General features: G+C 43.1%; 1 protein-coding gene across 1 annotated transcript in view; it reads right to left on the bottom strand.

Moving 5' to 3' along the window:
* pou6f2 (POU class 6 homeobox 2) overlaps nucleotides 1–18117 on the bottom strand; it is a 65298-nt gene that overhangs the window by 10090 nt on the left and 37091 nt on the right. The window contains exons 5-7 of the mRNA XM_018693700.2: nucleotides 8593–8730; nucleotides 3499–3708; nucleotides 1480–1633 (exon numbers count right to left, since the gene is read on the bottom strand). Coding sequence (XP_018549216.1) covers nucleotides 1480–1633; nucleotides 3499–3708; nucleotides 8593–8730 — 502 coding nt within the window. The remainder of the gene's footprint in view (nucleotides 1–1479; nucleotides 1634–3498; nucleotides 3709–8592; nucleotides 8731–18117) is intronic.

Here is an 18117-nt window from a genome sequence, read left to right as displayed (position 1 = left end):
GGGCAAAAATGCTGCTGAGCACGGCACTTTAATCTCTGTTAACCAACGTAAGATGAATGAATGCTAAAAAAGGATAAGGAACACAACATGGATGCTCAGTGGACTTTCTCCAGATGAATAAAAGCAAAAATAAAAATAACCTTGACACAAAACCCAGCTGACATTTGTCTTTATGATTGACGTTGACGTCTGATTATTTTAAACAACAGTAACATTCTCAGCTTTTTTAATCTGTTTCTGGCACCTATGTTTGTGGCCAGTGAATGCGATGACATTTCATCGTCTCCCCTCTGCAGACGACTCTGATTCTGTCCTGGGATTTTGCTTTGCGTATATTTGCTGTAAGTGATATTGAGAGGAAGTGATATGACTCATACTCAGCATAAAGCATTAATTCTATTTACCACAGCACTGAGCCACAATGATTTTGTGCAGACTCAAAAATGGTTTATAAGATATTTTCCAAGCTACAAGTAAACATAAACTAAACACAATGTCTACAACAAGTTGATCAATGGCGACTTGTTTTTTATTAAATTCAGTGGCACTGTAGCTGCCTTTGAAATGAGTTTACATGGAGTTTAGTGGAATCGACTCTGACAAATGAAATTTATCTGAATAAAACAGAGTTTTTAAAGGCAGTAGCTGCATGCTGACAGGCTGTGGCCCAGTGATTTATAAGGCTCTGCCAAAGGCCCACGCACTGGGAGAATGAAACTTATGTTCATTATACATAACACACGCCACTTTGGATCGTCTAATAAACCACAGAAATGACAGTCAAGAAAAATAAAACAATCACAGGGGGCGGGGGATCAGTCAAAAGCTGTCCACACTGAGAGAAATGTAGGTACTGAGACCACCATGTTGGATCTCCAGCAAGTGATGTTAAAGGAACAGTTCACACAAATTACAAATTATTCTCTGTGGTTTCTATTCACCCAGACTGTTGAAGGTGACAACGAAGGTGAATTAAATTTCATTTGTGGCAAAACATTTGTATATAAATACTCACAAGAGCACCAAATTTGTATTAATCCACTGCTGAAAATAGTCCCCCACAAATGCACTGTTTAGTCCTGTTTGGAAAAAGTTTGCTGAAAACTGCAGTGCACAGATGATTTAGGGAATTGTTTTGTCATATTTATTTTATTTTTTTAATGAGACTATATTGCTGTGATTCCAATTTTAAAAGATTTATCTCTTCGGTGTGGTCTGAGAGCCACAGACAGAAACAAAGGTACAGAACACTGCCAAATGATTTTTGTGTGGGTATTCTGAGTACTCTAGATAATGAGAGACAAAATCCTCTTTCAGTTCACCACTAACAAAATTCCATTCAACTCTAATGTATTGAGGTAGTGGCAGGAATCTCAGAGATGATTTTGTACTTCAGGCGTCCTGACACGTCACGTATGCTTCTTTATTCTGTATATTTGAAGGCATGTTGTGCTTTTGTGAGCTGTGTTGGACACTTACTGCTGACTAGCTGCCCCACGCTGAGAGCTGAGGAAGAGGAAGAGGTGGATGAGGAGGAAGAGGCCTGGTGGAGAGGGCTCTGTCTGTGGGGCATGTGGAGCAGGTTGGGCTGAGACGATGCAGGGCCTGTCTGACCCTGCTGAGCCTGAGGCAGCTAGACACACACACACACAAACACACACACAAGAGCTGATACAACATATCGACAGCGTGTAGTACAGAATAATATCCATTATTCCCTCTGCACATCATCATAATAACCATCATTTAAAGTAATCATGTCATTATGGTGATTGGGCTACTGTATTAAATCTAATCAACCAATCAACGGCTATTAAATTAGCCACTTAGAAGCTGAATATAATAAGATTTACCTTGTTCCCGATGATGAATAAATGTTAATTACTGACTTGAGTATTTAGGCTGACAGACCAGAATATAATGTCAATTGTCTGCTCAATAGACTATACATAGTACTGCAGTGCAGGAGACATAGAGAGTCTAGGAGGAAGTAGAGTCTGGTTCAGCTCAGGTACTCCACTGTCTCTATGAGCTTCATAATAGCTACTCTGCAGAAATAAACTCAGTTTTAAAAAAAGTGGAGGACAGGCTCATGACAATTAGAGCCCTCTGTCTCGTCATCAGGCTTGCGAGGATGCTAATAATGGCAGCCTGAATCTGAAAGAAAAACATGTGGACACAGCAGTCCCCATATCAAACATAATTCATGATCCACAAGCTGCGTGCTCTGATGGTGAGAAAACGATGTATTTTCATGTTTTATGCACATTTGAATTGCTTTTACAAGATCAAGATGGTACGTCTTCACTTTTAAAGCTGTCTCTCCTCCATAAACTGGGCTGGCTTCTCCTCTCCTTCTTTGCTATTAATTATTTTCTCCGTGGCATGTGTTTGTTTGGATGGTGGGGGGTGTCAACAGCGATGCACACACTGTCAGGACTGTTGACAGGCTCAGAGAATTATCTAGCTTCACTGGAAATATTCTAGACTGCAGGCTCTGACAACCGTAAATTATGCCTGTGGAACAATGTGTACATGCGGGCTTTGAAGTGGAGACAAAAGCATAAACATTATTACAAATGCATTAATTCATTCAAGAGTATGATCTGGAGATTCAGGGAGCCACAATTAAGTGTCCATCTGCTGAGAGTTCATCCATTCGGCACTGTACGCCGCCTTCAGTGTGAACTTTTACCCTGTAATTCTGCGCTGACATCGCCATTATCAAGTCAATAACATTTTCATTGTTGTGTGCATGAATCTGGCTCCACACTCCAGCACTGTATAGATCTTCAAATTGGGAGGAGAAAATGTTTGAGCTCGAGTCTCTGCGCTTACAGTATGAGCTCAAAAAAAAAAAAAAAAGGAAAAGAACTTGTGTGTTGTGTTTTGTGTGCCTTGCCTTTAAATCAAAACAAAATACTTCTAGTTCAGGTCAGAGAGGACAAATCATAAGGCTGGAGAGTGTGATTGAGGGAGGGAGAGTGAAACGGAAGGAGGAGGAGAACAGAGGCAGGAGTGTTTGAGTTTTAAGTGGGGTGATGAAAAGTGTTGTTTTGTTGTTTTTTGTTTTTTTTTGCGAGGGGAGGTTCAGGCTCTGCAGGGGCGCAGCAGTCTCCCTGAGACTGAGTCTGAAAGGTTGGCTGACAAGTGCTTTCCAAACATGAGCAGACACACACGGAAACATACAAACACACACACATTGTAAGTGGAATGATGCAAATGAGCATTATGTGTGTTGAAGAGGGAATAATATGAGGTGTTTAGCGTCAACAGACCCGACTAGCAGTGCTGGAGTATTTCTTTTATGAATAAACAGAGCTCTGGTGTGACTCCACTAGGTGTTGCTCATTCAACAGTTTTAAATTCAGCTCTTGATCACTGTTAGAGCATCAGTTTCACTACATAATAAGCTGCTCCACAAGATATCTTCCTTTATATATATATATATGTGTGTGTGTGAGTGTGAGTGTGTTTGTGAATCAGTGTATATGTTACCTGCTGTCCAGGCTTGATTGGTGACAGTGTGATTCCCTGGGTGTTGATGACAGGCAGGATCTGATTGCCGATCACCGTGGCGATGATCTGGCCTTGAGCGTTGGTCAGAAGCTGAGGTGTAATTGGCTGTACCTGCAGTGCTGGGTTGCCACCCCCTGATTGGCTGGAGGGCCCTGCAGAGTTGGGCATCAGTGGGATTGTTCCAATTATCTACAAAGGGGGTAGAGAGGAGACGAAATCAGCTGGGCAGTTTTAAAAAGAAGAAGGAGCAGAGAGGGTAAACGCTACTGGAGGTATCAGTCTTAATGATCTGTGCCGCTGTGAGCCTTTTTTTTTTTGGAGGGGAAGCTTTATGGATGTGATCGGAAACAAAGGGGACGAGCCGGTCATTCCACCGTGTTATGAGGCTAATCAGAGCGCACTGCTTTTGAGTTGGTCTGTGTGCGATTTGCAGACAGAAACATGCACAAGTGTTCACTGATCATCTGTCACTGAGGTGGTTTTACAGGCTGGAGCAAGTGAAGCCAAAGCAGACTGCTGGGAGCACACTGCAAAGGTCAGCGCTGAATACCTGTGTGTGTGATGGTGCACACCACTGACTGTATTATCCATCACCAGGCCACGACCAGGATGAGTGTGTGTGTGACTGTGTGTGTGTGTGTCTGAGTGTGTTTGTGCTTAAGTGTCTTTGTCTGTCTCTGGTGAGAAGGAGTGTGGCTGCTGAGAGACAGAGTCCCCCATTTTACCCTCTCTCTCACACACGCAGAGGCAAAAAAGGGAAGAAGTGGAAAGAAAGAGCAAGAAAAGAAACAATAAGAGGGAGAAAAGAGGTGCATCAGAGAGTGAGACAGGACCCTGTGTTTCTAATTCAACTCTCAGGGTCCCAGGGGTACTTCACCCCTCCTCCATCCCCTGCTCTCCTCTCCTCTGTGGCTGTAATCAGGAAGGGCAGATCAAAGGGGGCGGCAGAGTGTCACTGCAGCGTTTTAGCTCTCAGAGCTGCCAGAGTGTGGCCAAGAGTGCCGCTTTAGGGGGGACTTAGCGCCTCTTCACCATGATGAAGGTTAATGTCATCTGGGGACTGGTTCTGGGCAGCTCCTGAGCAGCCGTCGCTCCGGCATCCCCCACCACCACCACCACCACCTCCCGCTCCTCCACCAAGCCTCATTACACCAGAGAGCATCATTCTAAATTCTGTTATTTGGCAACTGGGCAAAAAGCTACTTTTACTAAAATTGCGCCTGTCTTTGAGTTCTTTAAGTTTACATTTTATTCAGAGCTTCTACACTTCAACCCAAAGCAGCACAAAACTACAAACAGCTTTCGTGTAGCATTAACCGAGCCTTTGTTGGCTCTGCGGTCTCAATCGCCACCACTGATGTGTTTCAGTGCGTGGTCTGCCTCACCCTCCCCTCTCCCCTCTCCCCCGTCTCTTTGACATAATAGGGAGGGATCAGTGAGAGAAAGGTGGGCCGACAATCTGTAATTCATCCCTGCCACGGCTCATTTGCTTACGTTGCTTCGCATTAGGGGAGAGATAATTTATCTCTCTCTCTGCGCCGGCTTTACAAATTCCCGGTAATGCTCTCCTGCCACTTAGCATATTTTATTGCCCTGCCTGACGCTCGTGTCTCCCGAGTCCCACTGATCCCGCTTTGCATGCAACAGTGGCAGGGAACTTGTTCCGCTCAATTATTCATCGTCATTGGACTAAGTGGTTGTTCTATAAGCATAATAAAAGAGCAGGCAACTGACAGCTTAGCTCTCGTCCCTGTCCCACCAAGCAATGCTTCTCCATCTGACTATCTCAGGCAGATGTTTCATGGCACAGTCACAAAGCCTCTTCTTCTAGGAGGGAGTTCTTAGTGTAGTCAGCTGTCTGAGTGTTAACTTATAGACAGATGGGAAGACTTTTTTATATAATAACCTAATGGGAAGTATTGAATTCAGTAATGCTGAGGTTTAGGGAGCAGAGGCCTCATTCATTAACAAAAATGCTCTTGACTTTTTATTTTAATATAATTAGGGTTGGGTTGTTGGTAGCTGGGGCCTAAGTACAGAATTTCAAATTGGCAAAGAATGATTGGTCTATGTATAAATGTCATACAATCTGCGGGATTAAAATTGTTGATGGAAAACACGGTCAAGTTACTAATGTTATGTATGACACACGATTCATAGCACGTCATCCTTATTCTATTCTATTCTGTACTCCCAACCAACCAGCAGAAAATTCACTCACTACAAACCAAGCCTGTATTTAACAGAGATATTAAATCGTTTTCCTCATCAAAACACTTGTGTTGCAAAGGTGCAATTTCATCATTCAACTCTTTCACAAATAGGCAGCCTTGAGGAGTGTCACCCATTCACTCCTAAGTCCCTCTTCACAGTTATCTTTTAGTTTTTTTCTCTCTTTTATTTGGCTTCCCGCTCCAGTTCGTATGGCATGTGAGTAACGTGCCTCCATCCACCCAGCAGAACTCATTAAGATTATGCTGCTCTTGTTTCCACAGAAATGTCATCTCATCTCTCCAGCCAGGGCAATCTGTGTCTTTAGCCATGGTCGCCAGGCAATATCTCTGCCCATTTTCTCTCCTCCACTGTTCATGCGGTGAATTGAGACCCGAGAGGAAAAATGTTTGGGAAGTTTGGACTCATGTCAACACACAAGTCCAAAAAAGCTAACATTCAGAGCAAATCAGAGCCTAAAACAGCAGACTCATAAGGGTGCAGTGGACACAACGCTTCCTGGGTATCCCTTTTTAGAGCATATACAGAACATTATGGGCATTTTCTATTAATTTAACAGCTTTTGCTTTATTTTCTCAAATATACAACAACAGAAACGTCATTTATAATCAATCCTGACTATGGATTTATCACTTAAATTATTTGTCCATAAAGATATTAATTGGATGCAGCACCTCAAATGCAAGAATTTGCTGCTTTTCTGTTTTTATATGATTATAAATGTAACATCTTTGATAGAGTGTTGGACATAGCGAGCAACCTGGGGAGATGTAGGGAATTGGCAGATGAATTGATAATGAAAATAATCAATGGTTGCAGCCCTATAGTAGATTTACAACTACAAGGTCAATAGCAGTTTACACTGTGGTTGCACTTGATCTAGGGGGTAGGAGCTCACATCAATACACAGGGTGAGCATGTGTTGTGGTTCAGCTTCACCTGCTTTACAGGCTAACTCGCTCTGCAGGTTAACAGCATGTGTTTCTTACCTGTTGTTCTCTGCATTAGTGCCAGCACTGTCTACCCAGGGGGCTCAAGGCCATACCCAAAGGCTGGGAATGCTGGGAGTAAAAGGAATGGACGGCACAGTGGGAGGAGGAGGTTTTCACACATAGAGCTGAGACACTGTGGTTCATGAAAGTGGGACCCAGGCAGATCTGCACCTTTCAGTATGCATCGTAGGCTACATGAAACAGTCTGTAATGTCCTCATTTTCCACCTTAGTTTTTCTTTCTGATTTAAGCTGCAGGAAAAGTGAAAATTTGTACTGAATAGATGTTCACAAAAATGCCACAGATTCATAAAAGGAAAAAAAAAAAAATCAGGCGTGATAGACAATATTCTGGCTTTTATCCACAGCCTTAATCACTGTTGTAGAGGCGGTGAGGATAAAAGAGCCTCATTGATTCTCCTTGGAGAATAAAATGGCTGGGACCAATATAATTAAGGTTTAAAAACATATTGAACTCCAAACGTCCATCAAACCTGGCACTTTTCAAGGTCCCCAGAGCTTTTTCTTATGAAAAGGTCCTCTGACAGAGTTGCAGAGGAAATTAGGAGGTCAAACACAGTATACCATGTTTTAAATTCAAGTAAAGGTAACCTTCTACTCATAGAGCACAGAGATGATGAAGATCATTCCCTAAATTCCAGCTTAATACTACACTGAATGGATAAAAGCCGTTCTTAATTAATACAAAACACAATTTGATAAAAGCTGCCTCATGTTTTGTAGTTTAACCACGCTGACTTAAGTTCTCAGAGCGTGTTTGTTGGACCTCCAGCCTTGTTTGAGGTATGTATTAGCCTGTATAATCTCCTCTGTGTTAGGAAGAAGGGGGGGCAGGACCTTCTGATAGGGCAGTGCATGTTTCAGAGTCCTCTGTCTGAATAATGCTGTGGAATAATGAGGTGGGGAGCAAAGGCTGTAGCCCAGGGCTTTGACCGTGTCTGTGACCTGATTATGTCAGGGAGTGTCAGCCGCCAAGACACTACAAAAGCACAGAGCATCCCATCAATTCCATATCCACAGTGATCTGTCCCCAGCGCTCCAGGCACCTTGTGAGCCAGGGAGGTCCATACTGTCTCATTAGCGACGTTTAGCATCAAGCGCTCACACACGGACAACACTTAACTATAAACAGTGAAGCATGGTCACACTGGTGGTGCTGAAACACAACTCCAGCAGGTTAAATGTCAAGAGATAAAATTAAAAAATCAACTGTTTCTGCATGTTTTTTTAAATGCTAAGAAACAACATCTACTGCTTCGGTTTCATCATATGTTTTTTTAACCTTACGCTATGAAGACTGTTAAAAGATGTACAAGGGTTAAGGTAAATAACACAAAGTGGCATGAAAGGGCACATTGTCCATACAATTTTCCTTTAATATGTGCTGTGTGCACCTGCGATAAGATGATTCATTAGATAGGGCCCCACAATGACAAGCATCATCGTTCAAGCCTCTGGCTACTGATGGAACAATTCTGCAGCCACCCCGTAAATATGACAAGGTCAGCGTTTTACTGCGACAAGCGCATGCGGATAACAGAAACAGGGGCTTTGTTTATTCCCAAAAAGCTTAATATATGGTAGGGTGGCCACTAGTCTGTAGACAAACGGCTTCAAGACAACACAACAAGAGCCAACACTAGAAATCTATGAGGAAAAGATCAGAAATACTATACAAATGTTTTATTTGGAGCTGCACATTCATACATGATAGATGGCCCAGAAACATATTTTACAGAGCATTTACCAATGCAACTGTTTTCTCTCTGTGGTATTTAATTAGCTGCATGTACAGCTGATCATCTTAGCATCTAAGGTGCAGGACTCACCTGTCCTTGTGCATTGGTGACCAGCTGTCCGGTGGCTCCTTGCAGGTTTGACAGGGTATTGCCAAACACCTGAGAACCGGCGATTGATCCCATGGCTGCTGCTGCTGCTACTGCTGCCTGGCTGGCCAGAGGATTCAGCTGGAGAGGGAAAAGACACCATTCATTAAAAATCTGCGTCTGTTAATGTCACCAGTGCAGATGTTTACTAATCCCTAATAAAGCAGGTGAAGCTCGGCATGTAGGCCCTTCACTCTCGTTTTCTTTGTTGCCGGGGCCAGAATAGGCTAACTGCAATGAGGTCTGTGTAGTCCGGTGGTGAGGGCTATGCAGTCCATCATACAGTTCCCGGAGGTCTGTGCTCCTGGACCCAGTGGGAGGCTCGAGGGTAGGGAGGAGCGGTGAGAACGGGAGGGTGGCTGTGAATAAGTGGCCATTTTACCACTCTAAGTGCTTCCTCTGGCCCCCGGGGCTCCCCACGGGCCCGAGCCGAGTCTCTCCGCCCGCAGCAGCAGCCCAACAGCATCCCGCTCTCACAATAGAGCTAGGCGGTGTGGCCATGCATCACTGTATCGTCAACCGCTTCAATACGCTTCGACTAAGAATTCCTCCTGCATCATAATGCACCAGCACACTGTTACTTTTGAAGGAGAGGAGGGTTAAATGACCATCTCTTACCCTTGCTGTAATGGACTCATCTGGTCTGGCCTGTGGTTGTGAAAAGAGGCTCCTTGCGTCGGGGAGAGGTTGTAGAGCCCCGCCACATCGCCAAGATTACCCATATAAATCAAGCTAACCACTTATTAGGGGGCTGAAAATGCACTGCTGATTTGGTTGTAGTGCAGCAGAGCAAAGTCTTATTAGGTTGAGTAAGTAGATCAAAGACCAAGAAGAGATAGGAGACCTCCCAATTACTCAACAGAATAGAGAAATAATAGAAACACTGCTTAGAAGCAGGCTGCCTGCTCCCTGCTGCTAATACTGGTTGGCCACATATTCAAACAAGACTGCTGAAATCAAAATCAGAGTTTATATAAAAGTTTTAAAATAACATGAAGTATTGCTTGTGTTTTATATACAGCTATTAAGTTTATGTAAAACACAATGTGCTGCAACAGAAATTCTTCTACTGAAGTATAAACTTTTGTACACTTTGTGTTCTCTGCAGAGATTTCAGCTTTGTTCATCTGAGATCACTCAGTTGCCATTCATCTTTTATCTTACCCCACCACCATATATTATTACACTTTCTGAAATCAAATGATGAAAAAATGCCACCGAGCAATCAATACTTTTTCATTGACAGTAAAGGTTAAGCACATTAAGAATGACACTGCATTTGTCTTATGAAATCATATTTCATGTTGGTGGCCTCAAATTGGCCGTGATTGATATTGCCTCCCCTCGTCTGAAAGTCATCCAGTTTTTCCTCGATAATCGCAGGATTGTCTTTTCTGTGTCCAGCAGCTGTCCTTCGGAAAGCTTCGCATCTCAAATGTTGAGAAAACCAGGAGCCTGATTCTGATTTCTTTTACATGCAAAGGCAGAATCTCAGTCAAGCTGGAATTAAGACTTTGATATTCATCAACAGTCAACATTAGATAAGACGTACCTATATGTACTTTGGGATAATACTGGACTGAGCTGATTTGGGTTTTCATGCTCTGATAATCAAGCAACATTACTCTGTATATTTGTTAAACTGAGATGGATCTACAGTGGAAAATGCACATATATCCTATGAAATAAAATATATCCTGAAACATGTACGGGTCACGGTTTGTTTCTTTGAAAATATGTTTTGATTATTTTACATGTGATGTTGCAAACTGGTGCCATACAGTCAAATACACTGATTTAGGGAAAAATCCTTTAGAATACGGTGAAATAAAAATATTTTCATCCATATAACCCAGGCTTAACTGATATATTTTAAATAGCTTGATAAAAATACAAATAATAATTTGATAATATTAGTTTTTACTATAGCAACATCCACAGATTTATCGACATGTCTGTGGTAAATGTACTATTCTTGTGGTGGAAAATGGGAGAAGTAATATTTTGTTGGAGGAGACAAAATAAGAAACAATAATTTCTGAGTTCTGACTTCTGAAAAGCAGCAACACAAGAAAGCTGCAACACCTCCACCACAACGCATTATGTTTTCTTGGTTGTTGAAATATGTTTTAAATGCGCAGAGTTTTATGTGACTAAATAGCTATATATTATATAAGGTGGATTTGACCAGCACACATCTGAGCAAAACACATGATCAGTGAACTGGTAATTCTTTACATTAACATCAGTATTTTCAAAATCCCTATGTGGGTGAAACAAAGGTTGATATCAGCAGACAATTTCCCCTCACTTGTGACTGTAGAAGTGGTAGTAGTAGTAGAGAGGAGGAAACTAGACCTGGACCGGCTGCTGTGTTAGTTTAGGTGAGAGAGGTTGTGAATATAAAATCAGTGACTTAAGGGGTCTAAGCCGTGTTGGTGAAAACACAGTATTATGGGTGTTGTGATAGTGAATGGGTACACTGAGAAAAGCCAACACAGCCAGTTAAACAGAGTTAAACAGAGGCTACAGATCAACACACTGATAATGTGATCTGCTCAGAGGAGCACACCCAGAGTCTCCCTGAAAATCTGCTGCGCTCTGTCTCATTGTGTGAGTGATAGGTTGTTGGGAAAAGCTTTCAGACTGATTTGAAATATTATCATTGTGTTTCATTCGATGATAGCCCTTTCAGATGCTATGTTATTCTGGTAAATCTAGGTGAAAAGAGAGCAGGGTTTATTGCTGCATCTCCTGGCACTGGATAATATGGATAGCAGTTGGAAGGAGAGCCAGGAATAAGGAGAGGCGAGGCTGTGTTCAACACCTAAACAGGTGATTTTCCGCCACGGTGACTCCTCTCAACACCTCGGCGGGAGGCACAAAATGACAGACCTGGCCTAGCATTTGTACTGATTGCATGTGTTGGAGGAGATAAACAGTGATCTTCCCGTTTGCAGACCCTGCATGTTAACCATTGTGTTTCATTCTTTTCATTCGCCATGAAAAGGGCGTCAAGAGGATTTTCAGTAGCATAGACCACTTTGGTCATCCACACGAGCGCTGAGATAACACAAACGTTAAAATAAATAAAAAGGTTTTTAGTCAAATGTAAGTGTATTTCATTCCCATGTTGTGCAGCTGCAAACTTTGGCAGCCTCCATTATACCGTGGGACATCATCTTGTCACCTTTAAGTCAACACAGCTGCTATCACTCTCTGCACTATCACAGTCTAATACAGTCAAATATACAGGGCTACGCAGGGCTCAACAAACACTAAATAAATGTCTCTGACAGGGAAAAAAACCCTGCAAATTGTTAAAAAATGCATCTTTTCTCCTGTATGCTACAAAGGAGAGGGAATCTAAACTCCATCAGGCTCTCCGTCGCCTGTTTGACCATAAGGGTCACCTGGTGCAGCAACCCGTGTAATCTCAGGAATAGAGGGAAAAATAGCGTCCCCGTAAACCGCGGAGAGACCCCTGGAAACTAAAAACTGTCTGACACAAACTAACTGGAGTTTATTCTTGGTTTTTGCTCTTTTCATGTGGCCGTTTTAAACTTAATTGCTTTTTTTTTCTTTCTGGGTCTGCACATGACATAAAAGAGCAAAGATAAATGGACAAAGTGGTGCAGACACCAGAGGCGGGCAGATTTGTCTGCACTCTGGCTTCAGCGGTGTGTAAAACTTATTTTCTACTCATCTATGATTCAACAACAGAATCAAACATTTATCTTGTATATCAGGAAAAAATAAAATAAACTATAAAACCACAGAAAAGGATTTAGCAAATTAGTGATTACTAATGTTTTTAATTGGTGTAGGTAAACTTTTGTTCAAAAAGTGACTGAAACTAGAATCTTTTCCTTTTCAAAAAGTCTCTCAGATTGATTACATGTAGAACTAAGTATGATGGAAGCTGACGTGAGACATGTACCGAAGTCTCACCATCAGTCAGACAAAAGTGGATCAAAGTGGATCAAACATGGCAAATTAACAGTCAATAGTGCTGTTGTTTCTGGACTGGAAGAGTGTCCTTTATCTCTGGACCAACATGGAAGTTTCCCTCGTTCATCCCGGCCCCGTGTCTCCTCCCTGCTCTTTTCCCCACTCCAGAGTGAATGTAATCAGCTGTGACATGAAAAAACACGTTCTCTGTCTGTCAGGACTCTGCTAGTCTTCTGCTGACAGTCCTCTACTGACTCTCCTCCTCCTCCTCCTCCTCAGCCCCCAAAACAGCCTCTCCCCCCTTCTCCCCCACCACCTCCCTGTCTCCCCTCCCTCACATCCACTGTGCTTATGAACATCAAAATGCCATTAGGCCCTTCAAAAACACCTCTGTTCCCTTGGTTGGCAGGGCCTTGCACTGCGGTCGTGCACTCTGAGCCCTCCGAGTGCCGACTATTGCTCACCACTGGGCCTCTGCTCCAGCCGTTGTGAAAAATAAACCCCAAAAAGAGCCATTCTTGAGGAAAAATATTGGGAAGTGAAAGACGGATAGAACAACTGGGGCAGATAACACCCAGAAAAATACAATAACGCTGCATCCGGTGACAGTTGGACATTGTAATTGCTTAAGGCAGTGGAGGGGACGGCGGTGGCAGTGGGTGTGGACGTGGAGGTGGCTGAGGTGGCATGGTGGGTGCTAATGGAGTGATGTCACATGAAACGCCAAAGAATGACAGCTAGTTAACTGGGGAGGTTTGGCTGATCAAATAAAATGCATTAACTCCAGGAAATGGATATTGCGGGCAGCCTCAGAAATGGCCATATCTAATGAGGCAAAATGCAAATGAAGGAGGAAAAGAGTCGTGAAAACGTTTAAACTAACTATAAAGAGATGATGGAGTGTCGGACAGTGGCCGTCAATCTCCCCGCTCATTACCTTCATGTGAAATTAACAGCAGCTTTAATCATTACATAAAATCTGCTCCAGCCCATTTGTTGATAATTGTGAAGCGCGGAGGTTCAGAGTGGGTTCTTTGTCATCAATCACAGCAGCAGTATATTTCCTCTGGTTAGGGGACACTGCAAGTAAAAATATAAGTTATACTACATTCCTCTTACACTATTTCTCTTCCTGAGGAATGATCTATAATATTTAGCTGTTTCCAGATGTATTAAATTTGAAACTACTTGGTGATTAAGTATCTGGAGGAAAGTGCTGACCATTTCAGCTCATGATGTGACATATTTGGTGCAGTTATTTCTGTACCATACTGGTGTTGGGTTGGAAATCATAGCAGCGTTAAACCGGTGTTGCAGTAAATCTACTGCGGCTGTGGCTATGACTTTAAAGTGGATACCTGGCTACGTTGTTAGTCGCTGTGAGAGAAATAAAATCATTACATTTTCCGGTCAGAGTCAGGAGATCAGAGTATTATGAAGACTATTATTTTGGTTTATTATCAAACGCTCTCCCCAGCCTTCTGATGACAATTACCTGAAATATTCAATACCTAATAAAACATATATCTTGATTTTAAGAGTTTTATTTCAACTGCACCGACTACAATCCATTCATTTTCGTTTCGTTTGAAATGGCATCTCTTTTCACTCTGCTGTTGTTTGACATATAAATATAGCATTTGAATGACTTTAATATCCTCCTAATCAATGTCCAGTGATCTTTTGATGTCCTCAATTCAATATAGGAAGGGTCATCCATGCTGCAGCTTTATAAACACAATAAAGGTAAATGATTACTCTCCACTGTGGTGTCCAAAAATACGGTCAGTAATGAAGAGAAATGGAGGAGTTTGAGGGGGAGGCCTGTCATGTGTCATTGGCCAACTCTAAGCCCAAAGATTAATCACAACAGAGGGGCTCTGTGGCTAAGATGTGGTCACCCTTGATCAATAAATCCGCCTCCCTCCCTCCCTCTGTGTCTCTCTGCTTCACTGTCTCTCTTTTTCTCCAAAATACACACAGTCGTTGGCGCAAGCTAAATCAGCATAAGTGAAAAGATGAATTGATGACATTTACAGCCGTATTTGTATTGATTACTTGAGTTTTGACTTCCGAGGCTCCCTTCTTGAAGAGTTGACTTAAGAAAATGCACTGTTCTTGCATTCTGGTTGAGTCTATTTACAAGCCCATCAACTGCACATTCCCCACTCTTAATGAAAAAGGGCATTAAATCACACACCGGGAAAAATATAAAAATGCAAAATCCTCCTCATAAGAACACAGGCCAAGAGAGTTTAGAGGAATTTCAATTCACAGAGCCACTATACATTACAAAATATATACCAAATCCACCCTCAGTTAACCACAGCCGAACACACTGTGGAGAAGAATTTCTGATAATATTCTGCAGGGACCACAAATGGGACTTTTGACTTGGTCTATGAGGAGGGCATAATGCAATAACATTGCATTAAAAGGGTCTTTTTACAGCGTGGCAGCGCTGTGTGGCTGTATTCCTTGTGTGAGCCCGGTGCTCTGTTTGCGGTCACTAATGGGCATCAGAAATTACAGGCAGTGGAATCGCGCCCCGCGGGGGGACTGGCCTCCTCAGCGGAGCGGAGCACTTAGACAGTGTCTGGGAGGCTGCTGGAGGAGGAAGGGGGGAACTCAATGTCACAGCCCTGCCTCATAATTAAAGAAACCCTATTCCTTATCCACTGTTAGGTGAGCCCTAGCTTGGTGCTCTATCTGAGGGCTCCCCTGTGGGCGTCTAATGCGTGTTGCTCCCAGTGTGCATGTGGGCTGATCAGGGAGCTGTGCCTTTCTGCTGGGTGTCTAAGCTGGAAGCCCTCTGCCGACCACAAGAGTAACGGGGGCCAAGTTTGTAAGAATCGCAGACCTTAAAAAAAATAATAAAATAAATGTAAAAAAGTGAAGGAAATATCAACTTGGTGGTCGGAAACCTGAACAAAACCAGAAAAGCCAAAAAGTAAGTGCAAAGCGCAATGTAGGTGTAATTTTAAAAGTGAAAGCACTGGCACAGTCTTCCAGATGATCCTCCAGAAATATGATAAATTTAACTTCCTCCTTATTTAGAAATTCAGGACTCATCGTTGGTCCTTAAGTCTGTAGATTTTCTTCTTGCCTAATCCCTCATTTGAAGTAAATAAAAGTAGTAGAGCTGTCATGGTCAGGTTGTTTTCCTCATCTAGCTCCCATGCTTTATAATTATTCATATGAAATGTGGTGCTGTTGATGGGCAACAGTCTTATTTTCTGCTTCAGTCAACAGTGCACATTTGTATTTCTAAATTGTGGAGCGCTTGTTATGTAAGGCAATTTTCTGCCTTCTTAAGAGCCGGATCTCCTGTGCATTAATAAGAGGCTAGGCTGAGCTGCTGGAGAGCTGAGGGCCCGTTCATGCTCTAAACCACACAACCAGCAGCAGCAGCAACAGAAGCAGCAGCAGCCATTTAAACACAGTCTGGCACCACATACCATTTATACATATTTAAAAGTTTTATTAGAAAATTGTGATTTAGAAACAGGTGTTAGCCTGGATAATAGTCGCTTAAAGCTTAGGCATAGTCAGATTATTTGCAGCTTCCCCTGAAGATAAATGTAAAATACAAGAACACCACTTTACCAGAGTTTTTGAAATAATGAAGTTATGAGTCCCAGTGGCAGCACAGCAACCCCATGCCCCTTTTCAATTACCTGATTAATTATATTTTCTGCCAATCTTATCTCCCATCATGATGTTCTGAATGCTTTTTAAAGCCTTCGCCACACTGCTGGGAATATAATTCTGGTGAGATGCATTAAATTTATTTATCTAATTTAAATATTTTGCCTACAAACAGTAAGAGAGCCTGGACGTTTACCTCAGTGTCCTTTATGGCAACCCTGTGCTTTACTTTACTTTTTTAAAATCAAAATGAAAAAACTCTTACCAAACATCCAATTTGTGATGTTTTCAAAATATTAAAATCCAGACTAATATAATTTGTTTGTCTTTAAAACACAAGGAATAAACAAAAAGTTGGACATTTACCATCAGAAATCAACTGAAAAAGATCTGTAAAACTATATTTTCATGAATAACCTCTGGTCTTTTTCCAAACAGACACCACTGTTGAGTTATGAGACATACGATGGATAATGGACTCTTCCCTCAATGTGAGCGTTGCCAGTTTCATCGACGAGCCACAGTATGAGCCATTGGGTCCACATTTGAGCATGTCATTTTAATTTTGATTTAATACCCCAGCAGAGTGATGGCGGCCGTTTCGCTAAATTGAATAGACGTGGAGCTGATCTGGAAAATCAATTAATCGATGTGCAAGGCTCATTTAATACACATGTTAATATAATGGGAGAAACACCCACTGCCCATAAAAAAGAGACATTTGGAGCAAATTGGACAGTGGTGATTTTAACAGCCGTTGACATAAGTAAAAGTGCACTGCAGCGGAAAACAGTGACATGAGTGTCTGAAGGGGCCTCAGCTGGAGACAAAAGCAGCAGAGATGGGCCCAAGACTTGAGGAGGATGGTGGAGCGAACGAGAGGGGGGGGAGGGGAGAATGGCAAGGAGGTGAGAAGAGATGGAGAGTGCAGACAGCCAGGCCTCTGAAAGGCCGTTGTGGTTGGCAGCCGCTGACCTTGGTGACGATGGGTTTTCACCAGAGGCTTCTAATGAAGGCTGATTGCCAGGGAATAGTGAGGGAGCCAAGGGGTAGAGAGGGGAGCAGGGGGGAAAGAGGAGAGAGAGCAAGGGAGAGCAAGACGAGAGAAGGGAGAGAGAGAGAGAGAGAAAAGGACAGAGGAGAGGCTCAGGTAATTGCAGCACTTGTGGGTCTGAGGCCCTGCGGTCCTGTGATGTCGGGGTGCAGTGGGGAAGAAGAGAGATGTCTGTGGACGCTTTGGTGGTAAATTGTGGAGCACAGGGAGAGGAGGCAGGCCCCTAGGCTGTAATTACCCCTATGAGTGTGCGGATGGAGAGTGGACAGGCCCAGTGTGGGGCTCTGACAGCGATCAAGGAGACGACTGCGAAGGGGAGTAGAGGCAGACACGCAGACAGACGGCAGGAGTCTGGCGGAGGAGGGAGACAGGACGCCTCCATCTCCGCCAGGCCGCCCCGAAAAAACCAGCCAGCCAGACACTGGACCAAGGTCAGAGGCTATTAGTGAATACACAACATGCTGGTGACAAGACAGCCATGACAAGAACGGCAGAGAGACAGCGTAGTGTTGTAGAGGGTGCAGCTCCTGGATGGAGAAAGACATAATAAGAGAAGGAAAAAAAAGCAATAAGAAGCAACTAATTAGATCAAAGCCACAGAGAGAGAGAGAGAGGGATGCTAGGGCTCCACTGGATGGCGCAGCAGGGTCAGTAGGGTCTGGGAATGCAAACTGGAATAAGAGAGTTGATAGGCTGGCCTAAGCTTCCCACTGCCACGGATCAGTATGTACTGCCTCTCCTCTCCCTGCCTGGGCTGATGTAACTCACTGGAGTGGCAAATTACACCAGACCTACAGCTGTAGCCCGACATTATG

This window comes from Lates calcarifer, linkage group LG24 (genome assembly GCF_001640805.2).
Source record: "Lates calcarifer isolate ASB-BC8 linkage group LG24, TLL_Latcal_v3, whole genome shotgun sequence".
Lineage (NCBI taxonomy): Eukaryota > Metazoa > Chordata > Actinopteri > Centropomidae > Lates > Lates calcarifer.
Note: the sequence above shows the minus strand (reverse complement) of the source record. Positions and strands in the feature narration are given on the sequence as shown.